This window comes from Tamandua tetradactyla, chromosome 25 (assembly GCF_023851605.1).
Source record: "Tamandua tetradactyla isolate mTamTet1 chromosome 25, mTamTet1.pri, whole genome shotgun sequence".
NCBI classification, from domain to species: Eukaryota; Metazoa; Chordata; class Mammalia; order Pilosa; family Myrmecophagidae; genus Tamandua; species Tamandua tetradactyla.
In genome coordinates this window covers 28,452,830-28,472,268 of record NC_135351.1, presented here as the reverse complement: position 1 = coordinate 28,472,268, position 19,439 = coordinate 28,452,830, and the positions used below count along the sequence as shown (strand labels likewise).

The following is a 19,439-nucleotide window of genomic DNA, read 5'->3' as shown; positions in this document are numbered from 1 at the left end:
ATCTCAGACGCTGGAATTGTGCGAGCGCCTTTCACTGGCGGGGAAACCTCTGATGCTCTCTGGGTTTATTTAGGGAACTGAGCATTTTTTACAGCAGCCGAAATCAGCCAGCTGATAGGTCTGATCCTACCTGGCCCAGCTCCTTCCGACTTCTCTGACCTCCGTCCCGAGAGGGACAATTTCTGGGCTACTAATGCTTGCCTGCGTCTCAGTCGCTGCCTTATCGCCCAGACGTTCGAATCAAGTTCCGTTTTTAAAGGACTGAAGAAGGAAGGGAGAAAAGGAAAGGGATTCCCACACTTTGGTTGTCTAGTTTCAAACACTGCTATCGACCTTGTATTCCCCAAGACTGAATCTTCAGCCTCTCAGGCATTTAGCGGGTCTCTCCTCTTCCCATCGTTCTAACCTCTTCCTCCCCACCCTACACTGTATTACAACCAGACTCGACTCATTATTCCCACAACTTGGCATTTGTCTCCTCCCTTCCCCTTACGGTTATCTGATTCTTATCTATGTTTTTAAATCCCAGTCCAATGTCTACCTTCTTAATAAAAAATTTCCAGAATTTTCCAGATCAGGGTGATCCCTCTATTCTAAACCACAAGAATGTATTTCCTGAAACACCCTTTTGTAAACGTAACCATGCAGTGTCTCCTTACATTGCTTGTATATTTGTCTAGTTTTATTACTTAACTCTTGCATTGTTCCCTGAGTTTAGTTTTGTCTGACCAACTAGACTGTAGGTAGCTTGAAGACAGGACTCTAACTTAGACTCTTGAACCTCCATAGCCTTGTGCAAAGTAAGTGATCAATAAGCATTTGTTAACTGATTGATTTTAGGGCTTCCTGGACCTCGGGCCCCCAACTGTTTTTCTCAAAGGTTGGCAATTTTGTTAAGCTAGACATTTCCTTAATTCATTAAATATCTTTTTTCTGCAATAAATAGAAATTAACATCTCAAAAACCAGTCTTTCATTCAACTGTCTGTGTTAAAGAGGATTTTTCTGGCATCTACCAATGAAGTTTCAGAAATAGTCCCAAAGGTTCCAAACCATGTGGCAACTGGTGAAAATAGGGACAAAAGATTTTTTTTTGGTGGCCTGGGGTAGTGGAAAGAATAAAGGAAGGGCTGTTATGGCAGTCCTGTAATTCAGTGCTCCCTGGCTTCTTTTAAATGAAGCTGAGCTTTCTATAAAAGAATCTTTCTCATTGCAGCGGGATCCTGATTGGCTTCTATATCTCTGAAGGGGTGGATTCAAATGCATCTCCTATCTCAACACTCAGAAACACTAATTGATTTTGGAGATCAAGGTCATTTACTTGTTGGGTGCAAAATTCAAATATGTTTCAGAAGAACAAGCAGAAAACTCAAAGGAGCACTGTTATAAAGCTGGAAACTCTAGCAAGCAGTGAACAACCCTGGCACAGCGCACCCGTGGAGCCAGTTTAGAGAATGAAGTTTGCATTCTGAATTGTGGGCTAGTTCTATGAAATCTGTCCAACCCTCCTAATCCTGCAAATCTTCCTTACTGTACCTGTCCTCCCACTTCCATACTTTTAAGTTCATGCTGCCTATTTAGTCTTAACTGGGAGATGTTTAAACCACTATATGCAACCAGTTGCATTATAAATTTGATTAGCTATAACTTCATCTAAGTAAATATATATGGCCTTGTTTGAGCATTACAACTAAGACTGTAAATTTGAAACCTGTTAGAAAGTAAGAGAAACTGTTTTTTCAGAGAATATTGTACTTCAGCTTTTAAAAAGGTGAACACAATAATAAATTTGCCATACTGAGTGACAAAAGTTATTTTGGAAAAGTATGCATGGATCTTTAAGTCAATGGCATACATTCATATCTGTGTAGTACATTTTGTAGTGCCTTATAGTGAGTGAATGGTCTCTGAATTTAAAAATCTGCTGAAAATACTTAACATATCTAAAATGATCTAACACACTGTTCTAGTTTGCTAGCTGCTGGACTGCAATATACCAGAAACGGAATGGCTTTAAAAGGGGAATTTAATTAGTTGCTAGTTTACAGTTCTAAGGCCGAGAAAATGTCCCCATTACAACAAGTCTATAGTAATGTCCAATCAAAGGCATCCAGGGAAAGATACCTTGGTTCAAGAAGGCCGATGAAGTTCAGGGTTTCTCTCTCAGCTGGAAGGGCACATGGCAAATACAGCATCATCTGCTAGCCTTCTCTCCTGGCTTCCTATTTCATGAAGCTCCCCGGGAGGCACTTCCCTTCTTCAACTCCAAAGGTTGCTGGCTCGTGGACTCTGCATCGTGGTGCTGCAGCATTCTCTGCTCTCTCTGAGTCTCTCATTCTCCAAAATGTTTCCTCTTTTATAGGACTTCAGAAACTAATCAAGACCCACTCAAATGGGTGGAGACATGTCGTCACCTAATCCAGTTTAACAACCGTTCTTAACTAAATCTCATCAACCAGGGAGATGATCCCATCACAGTCCCAAATACACAGCATTGAATAGAGACTATTCTACCTTTAAGAAATGGGATTTATATTAAAACATGGCTTTTCTTAGGGGGCATATATCCTTTCAAACCAGCACATTCCACCCTCTGGCCCCTAAAAAAGACATGTTTTTCCCATATACAAAATACATTAATTTCATAACAATATCAGATATCCTTAAACCTTTCAGTAGCAATACAAACAAAGTATCAAATTAGAGACAGTATAAAATCTCATCAAGTCAGTTACAGGCATGGTCTGTCCTAAGGCAAAATTCTCTCCATTTGCTCTGGACCTTTGAAAACTCATGACAAGTTATTTGCTGCCAACATACAAAGAAGGAACATTCACAGGATACATAGACACATTTCCATAGGGAGGAAGGAACACAGGGGTCACCGGACCCATACAGTTTCGAAAACCTGCAGGGCAAAGTCCATTAGATTTCAAAGTCTGAGACTCATTTATCCTCAGGGCTTTAGAAGGTGGCAGTCCCACCCTTTCCAAATGCCTATGCCTGCCTCTCTCTGAATGCAACCTTGGGGGATATTGGGGAGACCACCCTTCTCTAGGCTCCACCCTCTCCAAGCATTGGGGCCGCACCTGGGCTCTCTGCCATCTCCGGGGCACACGCTCAACCCCTCCATGTGGTGGCAGCCAGGCTCCCCCCAAACCCCAAGGAATGTGTTTCACCTTCTCCAAGGCCTGAGGCGGCATGACTCTTCCACTGCAATGAGGTGGAAGGCCCATTCTCTGCCTTTGGGGCAAACTCACCCTCTCCATGGGCTTGGGTGGGTCCACTCTCCTGGCCCGAGGCTTCCTGACTTCAGACCTCAGCCTCCACGGTTTTGCCTCTGAAGTTATTTTTCCTCCAATGTGTCCCTTCTCTGAACCCCTCAGTCCAGACTGGCAGCAGCTCTGTTTATACAGGTCCCACAGCACTCTCGTTGGCTTTCTATGCAGTAGTCTTGGATCATGCCCATCAGACATAAGGAGTTTCCACAAATCTTTCCTGGATAACTCCGTGTCCGATCCTGACTTTCTCTGAAATGGTTGGCTGGTTCCACATTTGGTTAAATCCACACTATACTCTGTAGTCTCCCTTTCTATAGGCCCAGAATTTTCCAGGACCTTAACTTCTGGTTTCTTTTTACTCAAGAGTTCAGTTTTCAGCTTATCTCTTTCCTGTCGCATTTCACTATAAGCTGCAAGGAGAAACCAGACTGCACTTTCGACATTTAATTTGGAGATCTCTTCTGCTAAATATCCAAGTTCATGGCATTTAAAATCTGCCTTCCAGCCAAAACTACCAGTCAATTTTGCCAGATTATCTGCCATTTTAAAACAAGGATCGCCTTCCTTCCAGTCTACAATAACACGGACCTCATTTCTGTCTAAGGCCTCATCAGAAGTGTCTTTAGAGTCCACATTTCTACCAACAGTTTCTTCAAAGCATTCTAGGCCTTCTCTATCAAGCTTCTCACAACTCTTCCAAAATCTTTCCTTTATCCATTTAAAAAGCCGTTCCAACATGTTTGGTATTTGCAAACTGCAACAGCAGCACCCCACTCTCCGGTACCAAAATCTGTTCTAGTTTGCTAGCTGCTGGACTGCAATATACCAGAAACGGAATGGCTTTAAAAGGGGAATTTAATTAGTTGCTAGTTTACAGTTCTAAGGCCGAGAAAATGTCCCCATTACAACAAGTCTATAGTAATGTCCAATCAAAGGCATCCAGGGAAAGATACCTTGGTTCAAGAAGGCCGATGAAGTTCAGGGTTTCTCTCTCAGCTGGAAGGGCACATGGCAAATACAGCATCATCTGCTAGCCTTCTCTCCTGGCTTCCTATTTCATGAAGCTCCCCGGGAGGCACTTCCCTTCTTCAACTCCAAAGGTTGCTGGCTCGTGGACTCTGCATCGTGGTGCTGCAGCATTCTCTGCTCTCTCTGAGTCTCTCATTCTCCAAAATGTTTCCTTTTTTATAGGACTTCAGAAACTAATCAAGACCCACTCAAATGGGTGGAGACATGTCGTCACCTAATCCAGTTTAACAACCGTTCTTAACTAAATCTCATCAACCAGGGAGATGATCCCATCACAGTCCCAAATACACAGCATTGAATAGAGACTATTCTACCTTTAAGAAATGGGATTTATATTAAAACATGGCTTTTCTTAGGGGGCATATATCCTTTCAAACCAGCACACACACTATCTTTAGAACCATGTTGTATGATTAAACCCATGGAGACAAAATTTAAAAATTAAGAAATCAGCAAGAAAATTACAAATCTACCCAAGTTTCTGACCTTGCCTCTGTGCACCAAAAACTAGTTTTAAAACTGAGGCTAGGACAGGCCATGGTGGCTCAGCAGGCAGTGTTCTCCTGCCATGCTGGAGACTCAGGTTCAATTCCTGGTGCCTTCCCATGCAAAAATAAATAAATAAAGCTTTTCAGAAATGTGAGAATCAACAGCATCTCCACTCCCCATGTAATGATTTGAAGACCAGCTTCCCACCTTTAGTAGCCACCATTGATTAGAGAACCTTCTTATGTAACCACCATTGGTTAGAGAGCCTTCTTATGTAGCCACCATTGGTTAGAGAGCCTTCTTATGTAGCCACCATTGGTTAGAGAGCCTTCTTATGTAGCCACCATTGGTTAGAGAGCCTTCTTATGTAGCCACCACTGGTTAGAGAGCCTTCTTATGTAGCCACCACTGGTTAGAGAGCCTTCTTATGTAGCCACCACTGGTTAGAGAGCCTTCTTATGTAGCCACCACTGGTTAGAGAGCCTTCTTATGTAGCCACCACTGGTTAGAGAGCCTTCTTATGTAGCCACCACTGGTTAGAGAGCCTTCTTATGTAGCCACCACTGGTTAGAGAGCCTTCTTATGTAGCCACCACTGGTTAGAGAGCCTTCTTATGTAGCCACCATTGGTTACAGAACCTTCTTATGTAGCCACCATTGGTTACAGAACCTTCTTATGTAGCCACCACTGGTTAGAGAGCCTTCTTATGTAGCCACCATTGGTTAGAGAGCCTTCTTATGTAGCCACCACTGGTTAGAGAGCCTTCTTATGTAGCCACCACTGGTTAGAGAGCCTTCTTATGTAGCCACCACTGGTTAGAGAGCCTTCTTATGTAGCCACCACTGGTTAGAGAGCCTTCTTATGTAGCCACCATTGGTTAGAGAGCCTTCTTATGTAGCCACCACTGGTTAGAGAGCCTTCTTATGTAGCCACCATTGGTTAGAGAACCTTCTTATGGAAACAGATGAATCTCATCTGGGTTAATACAGACCTTTTGGAAGAAGTATGTAAGGTAAACCTAAGCTTGCAAACACTTCTAGGAAAAGTTAGTTCTTCCAATTGTAGCTAAACAGTTATTAAACAGCAAATCCCTGACAGATATGACTGATCAAGGAGGAGGAAAATCAACTTTATCAGTTATTAGTTCCTAAAATATTAATCGAGAGCTCAGAACACCTGAACACATCTGTAGATACTATGCTGTCTTGATTCGAAGGAGTACTTTTCCTCATTTTAATGTTAATGGAATCCAAATGCTTTTTTTTTTTTTTTGCATGAGCAGGCTCCAGGAATCGAACAGAATGCTTTTTATAATTTATGTGTACAACTAACATCATGCTTTGAACACCCAATCTCCAATGCAAATGCAAAATCTGTTATTGAATCATTGGTATACTAACAGGTGACCCCTGGGAAGTGAAGAAGTGGGTTTGACATATTTGAGCCACACAATGACCCCTTGAGTTAAAATATATAATTACTATACCTTTAGCATGAGAAATTAATTCAGATTTGTGGAGTGATTTGCCCAAGGTTGCATGAGAAATGTAAAGGTGGCCTAGGCTTGACCACACCTGCCCTCCAGGAATTTCTCTCTAGGAGGAAGAGCACAAGTGATCTTTGTTCATCTTACAGCTAACCCAATGCCTGCCAGGTAGCAGGCAGTGAATTAATCAAATCCCTTTAAAAAGTCCAATATAATTGAACACTTTCTGAAAATAATAAACTAAAAGGAAAATGTGTACGTGTCAAATGAGTGAATGCCAAAGAAATTCAGAGGCAAGAGAGAGAGAGCACTAAAAGGAGAGGTGTTTTATAAACTCACCAAAAAAAAATGTGAGCTGAGCACATACCATTCATCAGAGGATACATGGAGAATTATACAGACTCTTCACGGAGCCCTAGGAGCAGTCTAAGAAGAGAGAGAGAGAGAGAAGGAGAGAGAGAGAGAGTAAACTTAGTGCTGAGGTGGAAATACAGAGTCCAAAGGAAGTAGGTGAAGGAAAGTAAGTAAAGTTTTCCTGGTAGAAAAAATAGACTGTGCAAAGCATAGAGAGAAACAAAGTAAGACATAGAGAAACTGAAAGAAATATGTCAGGTTTTAAACAGTAAAAATGGAGTAGGGAAATAGAGAAGGTAAGATGGGAACATATCACGCAGGACCTGAAAAGCCACTAAGTGAGTTTGAATTTATCTGAAGAACAAAGAGGAGTCCTTTAAAGATTTTAAGTAAGACAACAACCCAATCAGATTGTCCAATTTAGACAGTTAGCCTGGTTTGAATAGTAGAAAAGACTGGAAGTGAGGTAATACTACTAAAAGCAGAGATACAAGTTAGGAGGTTCTTGAAGTAAAAGCAAGAAACAATGGAAGAGTGAGCAAGAGTAATGGGGAGAGCTGGTCAGATCTAAGAGGTATGAATGAGGGGAGGAGGGAAAGAAAGAATCAAAAAGGAGGCCCAGGGCTCTGAGTAGGTGAATGGGCAGGAAGTGGTGGTGGTCACTGACTGGAATGCAGAGCACAGGAGGTGAGCGAGATGAATTCAGGTTTGGACTGGAAGAGTTTATTGGGCCTGAGAGACATCTGAGAATGACAGTTGGATTTGGAAGTCTGAATATTAGGAGAAGTTCTGAGGCATATATTCAAGATTCCCCAGCATATGGCAATTAAAGGAGTCAGTGAGAAAACCTAGTTTATCTGATTAGATAACAATGGGAAGTACTTGGTTATTAAGGAGCAAGTTCCTCTTGGGAAGTGAGTGAGAGCGAACCAGGAAAATGTGGAATGCAAGGAGAAGAATGCAAGAAATTGAACAGAATACTTAAGAATTACAGGTGGGTCTGACAAGAACAGCTTGAGGCTCAGTCACAGCTTCACATGTTGTCGGCAGGCGTCAATTCTTCACTAGCTGCTAGCTGAAGTCTCAGTTCCTTGTCACAAGTCTGCGTGAGTGTTCCCACAAATGGCAGCTGGCTTTCCCTGGTATGAGCAGTTATGCACACGGGGCAGAGTGGGGGTTGTTACCTGCTGGGACAGAAAACGCAGTGTCTTTTGCAACCTAATCTTCAAAATGACATACCATCACTTCTGTTGTTTCCTACTGGTCACACGAATCAACCCAGGTCATTGGAAGAGGGACTGCATAAAGATGTGAATAACAAGAGGTGAAGGTCACTGGGAGCCATCTTGGAAAATGGCTACTTCAGAGACAGAGAAGGAACATCAAGCAGAGAAGTAATTGGAAACCAGGAAGGGAAGCTGTCAAGGCAAGAATACAAGAAAAAATCTTATTTCAAGAAGGGGGAAATGGTTAACCATGTCCTGGGCTGCCAAAAAGTCAAAAGTAATAAGGATTTAGTCATAAAGGACATATTGATTTCTTTGGAGAGGGCACTATTAGTAGAATGTTGGTGGAAGAAGACAAATTGCAGTAGGTTCAGTAATGATTAGGAAGGAGTGCAGGTGACTCCAGAATTTTGATTTTGAAGAAAAACAAGAAAGGTAGAGGCATAGCCAAAAAGCTATATAGGAGACCTTCTGTTAAACCTAGGAAACTAGAAAAGTATCTATGATAAACTTATAGTTAGTGTTATAGATTTATAATAGGTTACTAAATTCTTTCCTCCTGAAATAAGGAACAAAGCAAGAATACCTACTCTTATACTCAATATTGTGCTAGAAGACTTAATTATTCCAATAAGGGAAGAAAAAGAAATGAAAGACATGATGACCAGAAAGGATGTTGCCGACAACATGATCATATACATAAAAATCCTCAGCAAATTTAAAAAAAAAAACTACTAGAAATGATAAGTGAGTTTAGCATGGTCACAAAACACAAAGTCAATATACAGTCAATTGTATTTCCACATATTAGCAATGAAAAATCAAAAATTGAAAGCTTAAATATATCATTTCAATCACATCAAGAAGCATTAAGTACTTAGGGATAAATTTAATAAAATATGGGTGAGACATGTACACTGAAAACCATAAGACTGCTGGGAAAAAGGAAAGACAACATAAATAGTTGGAGATGATATTTTCATGGATTAAAAGACCCAATACAATTGAAGTGTCAGTTCTGCTCAAATTGATCTAGAGATATTAATGTCAACCCGATCAAATTAACAATTTGATTTGGACATTTATATGGAAATCAGAAAGGCCTAGAAAAGCCAAAATAATTTTGAAAAAGAACACAGTTGTAGAATTTATACTACCTAAATTCAAGACTTACTATAAAAGCTACAGCAATCAGGACATATGATACAGGCATAAGAATAGACTTATACATCAGTGAAAAAGAAAAGAAAGCTCAGAAATAGACCCACATATATATGCGTGTTGCTTTTTTATGAAGGTGCCAATGTAATTCAGTAGGAAAGGGTAGTCTTTCTAATAAATGGCATGCTGGAATAACTGTTTATCCAAATGGTGTGTTTATCCACCTATACCTCCCACCATACCAAAAATTAATTCTTAATGGCTCATAGCTCGACATGTAAAAGTCAAAAGTAAATAACTTCTAGGTGGAAATACAGGAGAAAATCCTCTTAGCTGAGGAATAATCAGAAATTTCTTAGCCAATATACAGAAAACACAGGTCATAAATAAAAAATTTATAAGTTAAACCTCATCAAAATAAAAACTACATTGTTAGTAGTTTTTATTCATTATTAAGAAAATGAATAGGGAGAACATTTTCTTAATATGTTTGTCTGACAGAGGACGGTATGTAGAACGTGAACATAACTCTTACAACTCTATAATAATATGAAAACCACCAATACAAAGATGGGCAAAACATTTGAACAGAAATTTCCCCAAAAAATATACAGATGGCTAATGAACCTATGAAATTATGCTTAATATTATTAGCCATCAGGGAAATGGTTATAAAAACCACATGAGATGGCACCCCATGCTCTAGAATGGCTAAAATAAAAACAGCTGACAACGTTAAGTATTAGAGAAGATATAGAGCAAGAGAATGCTCATACATATTTGGTAGGAATGTAAAATGATACAATTGCCTTGGAAAACATTTTGGCAGTTTCTTATAAAGCTAACCATATACTTAACATACAACCTTGTAATCCGCTCCTAGATATTTATCTAGGTGAAATGAAAAGATGAATTCATACAAAGCTGTATACACATATGTTTATAGCACCTTTTTTCATAATAACCAAAACTGGAAACAAACAAAATGTACACAACAGATGACCAGATAAACAAATTTGGTATAGTCATACAATGAAATACTACTCAGCAATGAAAAGGAATGAACTAAAGTTACATGGATTAATTTCAAAAATAATATGCTGAGCAAAAAAACACTGACAAAAAAAATGTATACTAAATGCTACCATCTATGTAAAACTCTAGAAAAAACTAATCTAAACCATAATGACAGAAAGCAGAGAAGTGGTTACCTGGAATCTGAGATTAGGAAGTGACTGATTGGGAAAGAGCACCAGGGAACTTTTTAGTGATGGAAATATTCCATATCTTTCCTGTGGTGGTGGTAACAGGACTGTGTGCATTAGTCAAATTTCATTGAATTGTATATTTAAAATAAGTGCAGGGTGGGCCACGGTGGCTCAGCAGGCGGGAATGCTTGCCTGCAATGCCAGAGGACCCAGGTTCGATTCCCGGTGCCTGCCCATGTGAAAAAAAAAAGTGCATTTTATTTGTATAAATTATGCCTCAATAAGTCGATAAAAATATACCTATAGTTCATATTATCAGAGAGGTGCAAGAAAACACCGCATCCATGAGAACTAAAGAATCCATGGGAATAGGCTTTTTAAATTTTTATTTTAGGTAACATAAATACAATTAAAAAATTTCCCTTTTAACCACATTTGGATATATAATTCAATAGTGTTGATTACATTCACAATGGTATGCTGCCATCACCATCATCCATTACCAAAACATTTCCATCATCCAAACAGAAATCCGATACCATTAAGCATTAACTCCCCATTTCCTACCCCTTCCTCAGCCCCTGATAACCTGCATTCTTGTTTCTGACTCTTTGAATTTGCCTATTCTAATAATTTCATATCAGCGAGATCATACAATATTTATCCTTTTGTGTCTGGCCTATTTTACTTAACATAATGTCTTCAAATTTCATCCATGTTGTTGCATGTATCAGAATTTTGTTTCTTTTTATGGCTGAACACAATTCCATGTATCTATATATCAGATTTTGCTTAAATCTGTTCATGGACATATGTATTGTTTTCCATCTTTTGGCTATTGTGAGTAATGCCACTATGAACACAAGTGTGCAAATAGCTGTTCAAGTCCCTGCTTTCAATTCTTTTGGCTATATACCTAGTAGCTGGTCATATGGTAAGTCTATACTTAACTTTCTGAGAAATGCCAAACTCGTCTTCTACAGCGTCTGTACCGTTTTACATTCCCACCAACAATGGACAAGTGTTCCTATTTCAGGATACTATTTTTAGAAATTAGAGAAAATAAAAGAGTTCTCAGAAATTTAAAATATAATGCCAGAAAATTTCATTTCTGGAAACTCTGGAAAATAATCTGCTTCCAAGCTCATTCAGGTTATTGATGGCTTGCCATGCCTTGCAATTGTAGGACTGAAGTCTTTGTTTCCTGACGGGCTGTCACCAAGAGCCTGTTCTCAGCGCTTACAAGCCACTCACATTCCTTGCCATGTGGCCCCTTCTCCATCTTCAAACCTTTCAAACCCAGAATCTCCCTTGAATCAAATCCCTATCATGCTTTTGAAACTCTTTTGCTGGGAAGAGAACTATTCCTTTTCAGGAATAAATAATGATTAGGTCACCAAAAATAATGTCTTACTTAAAGTCATTGTGCTATATAAAATTTAACATAAACATGGGAGTCATAGCCTGTCATATTCACAGGTTTCTCCCACACTCCAAGGGAGAGGATATATAAGGACCTGGATCTCTGGGTGTCACCTTAAAATGCTAGTTAGAATTCTGCTACCACAATAAGGTTTCCATAAGCTTAGAGATAAATAATTCAGGGGAAATTATTGTGTTGTGGATGCTGAATGATAGGACCTGCTTTTACTTTGTTTTGTTTTCACTCGACTACTGTATGTGTGTGTGTATGTTTTAGTTTCCCAGCTGCTAAAACAAATACCATGTAATGGGTTGGCTTAAAGAACAGGAATGTATTGGCTCATGTTTCACAGGCTAGAAGGGCTGCTTCCTCCCGGGGACAGTACCTTCTGGCTGGCCAGCAAGCTTTCGGGGTCCTTGGCTTTTTCATCACATGGCAATGTACATGGCAATATTTTCCCCCTTCTTTTCTGGGGTCCATTGACTTCCAGCTTCTGGCTGGTCCCTGAGGCTTCTCTCTATGTCCTTCTCTATAAGGCCTCCTGAAATAGGATTCAGACCCATCGTGACAAAGCTGAGCTCACTTTACCTGAAGTAACCTCATCAAAATGGGTTCATACCCCCAGGAATGGATTTAGATTATGAATATGTTTTTCTGGGGTAAATAACTCCAAGCCACCACAATATGTCTATGTGCCTGTATTTTTAGCAAACTCATCAGTCACAACATCAGTTAAGGATGCCAACCAGTTTTTAATTAGTGAAGGTCTTTTTAACACTCCTTTTCTTTTTGAGTAACATTTGTGTACTCAGGATTAACTTTTATGTTTGCTAACCTCCTCTGAAACCTCATATGAGAAACAGTTTCAAGAAGGGGTCTTTGAGGTAGAGGTAAGAAATAAGTTGAGTTTGAAAGAGAAGATAAATGTTTAATATCCATAATATATAAAGAATTCCTATAACTCAACAACAAAAAGACAATAACTAACTAACTAACTAAATAAATAAATAAATAAAAATGGACAGTGGACTTGAATAGACATTTCTCAGAAGACATGCAAATGGCCAATGAGTAAGTGAAAAGATGTTTCACATCATTATCCATTAGGGAACTGCAAACCAAAATAATAAGAAGATGCCACTTCCCATCCACTAAGATGGCTATTATTTAAAAAAGGGAAAATAAGAAATGTTGGTGATGATACAGAGAAATAAGAACCCTAGTACGTTGTTGACAGGAATGTAGAATGGTACAGCTGCTGTGGAAAAGTTTGGTGGTTTCTCAGAATGCTAAACATAGAATTACCAAATGACCTGGCAATTCCACTCGTAGGTATATACACAAAAGAACTGAAAACAGGGATTTGCACAGATTTGTACACCAATATTCATAGTAGTATTCATAACAGCCAAAAGATGGAGGCCACCCAAGTATTCATCAACAGGTGAATGGATAAGCAAAATGTGGTTTATACATAAAATGGATTATCATTTTGTTATAAAAATTAATTTCTGGTACATATGACAACATGGATGAAATTCAAAGACATGTGGAATGAAATAAGCTGAACACAAAAGGACAAATATTGCATGATCTCACTTATATAAAATACCTAGAATAAGCAAATGCATAGAGATGGAAAATAGACTATAGGTTAGCAGGGGCTGGGAGTAGGGGGTGAGGGAGGGAAATGGGAAGTTATTGCTTAATAGATATAGAGTTTCTGTGTGAGGTGTTGAAAACATTTTTGGTGATGGATGGTGAAAATATTAGCATAATATTGTGAATGTATTTAATGTCACTGAATTGTACACATGAAAGTGGTTAAAATGGGAAATTTTGGGTTGCACATTTATTACCATAATAACATTTGTTTAAAAAGAAGATAGCAGTTCACAAAATCTTTTCAAATTCCCTAATTAAAAAACTTAGTAGTATGAGAGTAATAGTAATAATACGCCATTTAATGAGTACCATGCTAAGTTGCTGACATATTTCATCATCTTTGTTTATGGGTATATTCTATTTTCCCTTATTCAATTTCACCACATGAATTTTCATACAAATGAGAATATCGTTGCTCAGTTGTTCATCAGCTCAGACTGTGGAGAGCTCACAAAAAGGATAATTTTTCTTTGAGACATCATCACTTGTTATGAGAGTGGAGCATGGAATGTTTTGGACTGCGATGGAAACACTTCAACTGAGACGTACTGAAATCATCTGTGCCCCCAAAGCATCATAACCATTCCCACACGGATGACTTTTTTCAACGAATACTTATATTTGCATATCTAGATCATTTCTAGAAAGAGTTGCCCCGATTGGGGAATCTTTTCTGTTCAAGCAGCTCTCCAAGGTTTTTAAAAGTCCTACCTACCCTTCTTGTCCCCAAGTTTCTCTTCCCCAGACCTTTTCAAGGAATGAGGAAGCTGGTCCTAAGGCTTCTAAATTCTGAGTTCTGGCTCATATTAGCTACCTGAGTCATTTCAGAGCTTTGAAGCAACTATTTCCTCTGCTGAAGAATAAGCTTAAGCTAAACTGACTTTCTAATAACCCTATGATTTCCCTGGGAGGTAATGTAACTGGGCGCTCCATCAGCAAGTCAAATACTCCTCTGACAAACAGGGAAACTACAAAAAATTCACAATTGCTTGCATTAGTGCAAGTAGGAAGTTATTAGACAACTAAGGTACTCTAAAAGTGCCCTGTGGGAAGGCAGTAACTAAAAAACCTGCTCAATTTCTTGCTTCTGTTCAAATGATTACCGTCAGGTTTATTGTGCCGTTTGCTATTTTTTTTATTATTTCTATCTTCTCCTCTATTTGTTAACGTTGTTTTTGCTCTGTGAAGCAATGCTACTTTCAGCCACCAAATTCCATTCCTTTTCTGTCAAAGGATGTGAGAACTGTACCTACCACACTGAGTAATACCTGTTGACATTTTTGAGCCCTTCCTTTCTGCATTTTAAACGCCTTCTCACATTTAGTCCTCAAGATGACTTTAAGAAGCAGATGCTTTTATCATCTCCATTATTCAGATAAGGAAACTTCACACCGGAGAGGTTAAATAACTGTCCTAGGGTAATAAAGCAACACCACAGGGTATCTCTCGTTGCAGGTTGGGTTAAAGAGGTGCTGGTCCAACTATGCTATTCTTAAATCCTAAATGCCACTTAATAAAGTGAGTGGTTACCATCTGCCGGTGGTCAGCAGAATTGATGAGCTCTTCCTCAAACTGTAGCTCTGTGCACAGGTTAAAGGTCTGCCATTACAGGAGCTTCTCTTCTGACACACACTGGCGCCATCTATCAAGTTAAGCCCAGAACAGTGCCTGGCACATGGTATGTGCTCAATATTTGTAGAAAGGATGGATGGATAAGAGATCACCTTTATTAAGGGAGCTGAAGTCTCAGTAGAGTTTTTATTGGTAAATTGCCTTATTTCAGCTCCACAAATAAGCATGGCCTGAAGGGATAGGGAGGCTGTCTTCACATTGACAATGATAATGTTGAAGTTATTTTGATATTACAGAAATTGCAGGTTTACCGAAAATTAATGCATTAAATATGGATTTCTCATATACCACCCTATTATTAACACCTTGCCTTAGTGTGGTACATTTATTACAATTCATGAAAGAATATTTTTATACTTGTATTATTAACTATAGTCCATAGTTTAGAATAGGGTGCACTGTGTTGTACAGTCCTGTTTTTTCAAAATTTTTATTCTAGTGTCATATACATAACCTAAAATGTCCCCTCTTTACCACATTCACATATATAATTCAGCGCTGTTGACTACATTCAAAAGTTGTGCTACCATCACCACCATCCATTACCCAAACTTTACAATCAATGCTAATAGAAACTCTGTGCAATTTAAGCATTAAGTCCCCATGGCCTACCCCTACCCCAGCTCCAAGTAACCTATATTCTAGATTGTGACTTGATGAGTTTGCTTATTCTAATTATTTCTTATCTGTGCAATCATACAATATTTATCCTTTTCTAACTGGCCTTCACTTAACATGATGTCTTCAAGGTTCATTCATGTTGTTACATGCTTCATGACTTCATTCCTTTTTATTGCTGAATAATATTCCAATATATGTACATTTTGTTTATCCATTCATCAGTTGAAGGACACTAGGGTTGTTCCTTCTATTGGCAATTGGGGATAATGCCACCATGAACAACATGGTGCAAATATCTCCTTGCGTTCCTGCTTTCAGTTCTTTTGGGTATATCCCTAAGTGGGATTGCTGGGTCATATGGTAATTCTATACCTGAGGAAATGCCAAATTGTCTTCCACAGCAAATGCACCATTTTACATTTCCACCAGCATTGATTGGGAGTTCCTATTTCTCTGCATCCTCTCCAATACTTGTAATTTTGTGTGTTTTTTTTTCTTTTTTTTTTTTACATGGGCAGGCACGGGGTATCGAACCCAGGTCCTCTGGCATTGCAGGCAAGCATTCCTGCCTGCTGAGCCACTGTGGCCCGCCCTGTGTTTTTTTAACAGTAGTCATTCTAGTGGGTGTGGAATGGCAGCTCACTGTCATTTTTATTTGCATTTCCCTAATAGTTAATGATTTTGAGCATCTTTTCATGTGCTTTATGGCTATATGTCTATCTTCTCTGGAGAAACGTCCGAGTCTTTTGCCCACTTTTAAAATAGGTTGTTTATATTTTAATTGTTGAATCATAGGATTTCTTTACATATTCTGGATAGTAAACCCTTATCACATGTGGTTTTCAAATATTTTTCCATTAAGTAGGCTGTCTTTTCACTCTTATGATAAAGTCCTTTGATGCCCAGAAGTTTTTGATTTTGATGAGGTCCCATACATCTTTTTCTTTTCATTGTTCGTGCTTTGGGTGCAAATCCTAAGAAACCATTGCCTAGCCAAGAGCCTGAAGATGCTTCCCTACGTTTTCTTCTAGGAGTTTTATAGTTCTGGCTCTTAAATTTAGGTCTTTGATTAATTTTGATTCATTAAATTTTGTATGTGGTGTGAGATAAGGGTTCTCTTTCATTATTTACAGATGAATATCCAATTTCCCAGCACCATTTGTTGAAGAGACTATTCTTTCCTAACTGAGTGAACCTGGGAGATTTGACAAAAATCACAGATGTGGGGGTCTATTTCTGAACTCTCAATTTTATTTCATTGGTCTAAATATCTGTTTTTGTGCAAGAACCACGCTGTTTTGATCACTGTAGTCTTGTAATAATTTTTAAAATCAGGAAGTGTGATTTCTCCAACTTCATTCTATCTCAAGATGTTTTTGGCTATTTGGATCTCCTCACTCTTCCAAATAAATTTGATAATTGACTTTTGCATTTGTGCAATAAGGATGTTGGAATTTTTATTAGGATTGCATTGAATGTGTAAATTGTTTTGGATAGTACTGACATCTTTAACAATATTTAGTCTTTCAATTGGTGAGCATGGGATGTCTTCCATTTACTTAGATCTTCTTTGATTTCTTTCAGCAAAGTTTTTTTTTTAAAAAAAAGATATATTTTATTTACCTGTAAAATGTATAAATCAGCTAGGCAAACTGCTGTATTGCCATGATGCAAAAACAAAACTTTTATCAACAAATATAGTAATGAACAAATTGGAGGTAGTGTAGGGAAATCAGTGAAGCAGGATCATGATAGCTTAACCCTTCCATCTGAACAATTCAGTGAAGCCTCCCAAATCCCATGAGTACGTCCAGCACACATCTTATTTTTCTTCCTATTCTTGAGGCTAAATCCTAAAGATAGCCAAACTATTATATTCTAGTTCTCTAGTCAGACAACTCATATTTGATGTTGCCCAAAACAGTCAAGGTAATCTGGACTGTTGCTGAGTTTTTGAAACCTGATTAGACTCATACCACCTACAAGCACCCCCCAATTACCAAGGAAAACCAGGATAAAGTCAGATACACAGCTCTCCAGTCAATTCTGGAAGGAAGGATGTAATGCAGCCTGTGCCCAGATTGAGATTGTATCATATCCCCATCTTCACCCTTATCTTCATGCGTCTTCAGGCTGGGCATTCATGGAGTAATTTGGTGGGAACAAATCCATGTGGTGTGGGGTATTGAAATATTTAACAGTTTGCTGTATTGCGTTGTGGCTTTCCCCAGCACTTCCCAAGGTGGCTTCCAAATCACTGGTAAGAGAATTTTGCTGGAATTGGACCAGAGGCTGCAGGGATTCCTCTCCACTGTTCTGGAACTGATTATTCCAGGCTTGGGCATACCACGTCTGGCTGTTCCAGGAATGGTTGCTCCAAGACTGGCTGTTCCAGGAATGGTTGCTCCAAGACTGGCTGTTCCAGGAATGACTGCTCCAAGTCGGGTTGTTCCAGGTCTGGTTGCTCCACATTGGAAAGTTACCAGAAGTGTTCGCCAAGCACCCCTGGGGATAGGAAGAGTAGTGTCCCGGGTATTCTGTCGGTGCTGAGCCCTTCTGGGCCAAACTGTTGCCATTCTTTGACCAGTCGGTGTTTTTCTGCCACCTTTTACATTTCATTCTCTGGTTCTGGAACCAGGTCTTAACCTGTTTGTAGCTGAGGTCCAGAATGTTGGAAAGTTCTTGCATTTGCTGGAGGCTGAGGTATTTCTGTCTTTGAAATCTGTCATTGAGTATACACAGCTGGGCCTGAGAGAACACGGTTCTGATCTTCTGTTTCTTGACCTGGCCCTCATCCTTCTTCCCTGGACTCTTCTTCTCAGAAGCAGGCAGTTTGACTTTGGGACTGGTGGAAGAGTCGGGACTATCCTGAATAAGCAGATCCATGGAGGAAGGAAGAGGAGAGACTGTCTCTGGCTGGTGCACCTCAGCAGATGACATTTGCAGGGACGCATAATTCTCTTCAGCCTCATAAATCTCAGGCATTGGTGAAGACTTGCTAGAACCATCTGTTTCGGGGCAAGGAAGGCTTTGGGGAGAAGCTAGATCTACACTCATGTTGTTGAGTAGGAGGAGAAAAAAAATTCAAACACTTAGACAGTAAGAGGAAGGCTTAAAAGACTATTTGGGTGGAAGATCTTAGAAAAATTTGAAGGTCTATAGGGAAGAAAGTATTAAAAGCCTGAGACGAGGGGCACCCCCTCCGCAATACCAATAGTCAAAGAGCCCAATGCAGCAGCTCAGCAAAGTTTTGTAGTTTTCTATGTACAAGTCCTTTACATCCTTGGTTAAATTTATTCCTAGATATTCTATTCTTTTAGTTGCTATTGTAAATGGATTTTTTTTTCTTGATTTCCTACTGAGATTGCTCATCACTAGTGTATAGAAACACTATTGACTTTTTTTTTTAGTATGCTACATGGCAGAGGTCGCATTTCTTTTTCCATGTGAGTATCCCCTTATTGCCACACCATTTGTTGAAGTTTTTTTGTTTGATTGATTTTTTCGTTTTGTTTTCGGGAAGTGTATGGGCCAGGAATGGAACCCCGATCTTCCGCATGGCAGGTGAGAATTCTTCCACTGAGCTACCCTTGCACTCTCAACACTACTGATTTTTGCATGTTGATCTTGTACTCAGCCACTTTGCTAAACTCTTGTTGCTGTGTTGTAGATTTTTCAGGACTTTATACATTTATGATTGCATTGTCTGCAAACAGAGGAAATTTTATCTCTTCTATTCTAATCTGGATGCCTTTTGAGGCGGGGGGGAGGTAGGGGTAGGAATCAAACCCAGGTCTCCTGCAGGGAAAGCGAGCATTCTGCCACTGAACCACCCGTACACCCCAATCTGAATGTCTTTTATTTT

The 19,439-nt window shown here is 39.3% G+C and overlaps 1 protein-coding gene across 1 annotated transcript; it reads right to left on the bottom strand.

Moving 5' to 3' along the window:
* Positions 1-17,692: 17,692 nt before the first annotated feature.
* On the bottom strand, positions 17,693-18,631 carry LOC143668952 (homeobox protein NANOG-like). Its single transcript, XM_077143565.1, has one exon. The coding sequence runs from the start codon at positions 18,629-18,631 to the stop codon at positions 17,693-17,695; it is 939 nt and encodes a 312-aa protein (XP_076999680.1).
* Between the last annotated feature and the right edge of the window lie 808 nt (positions 18,632-19,439).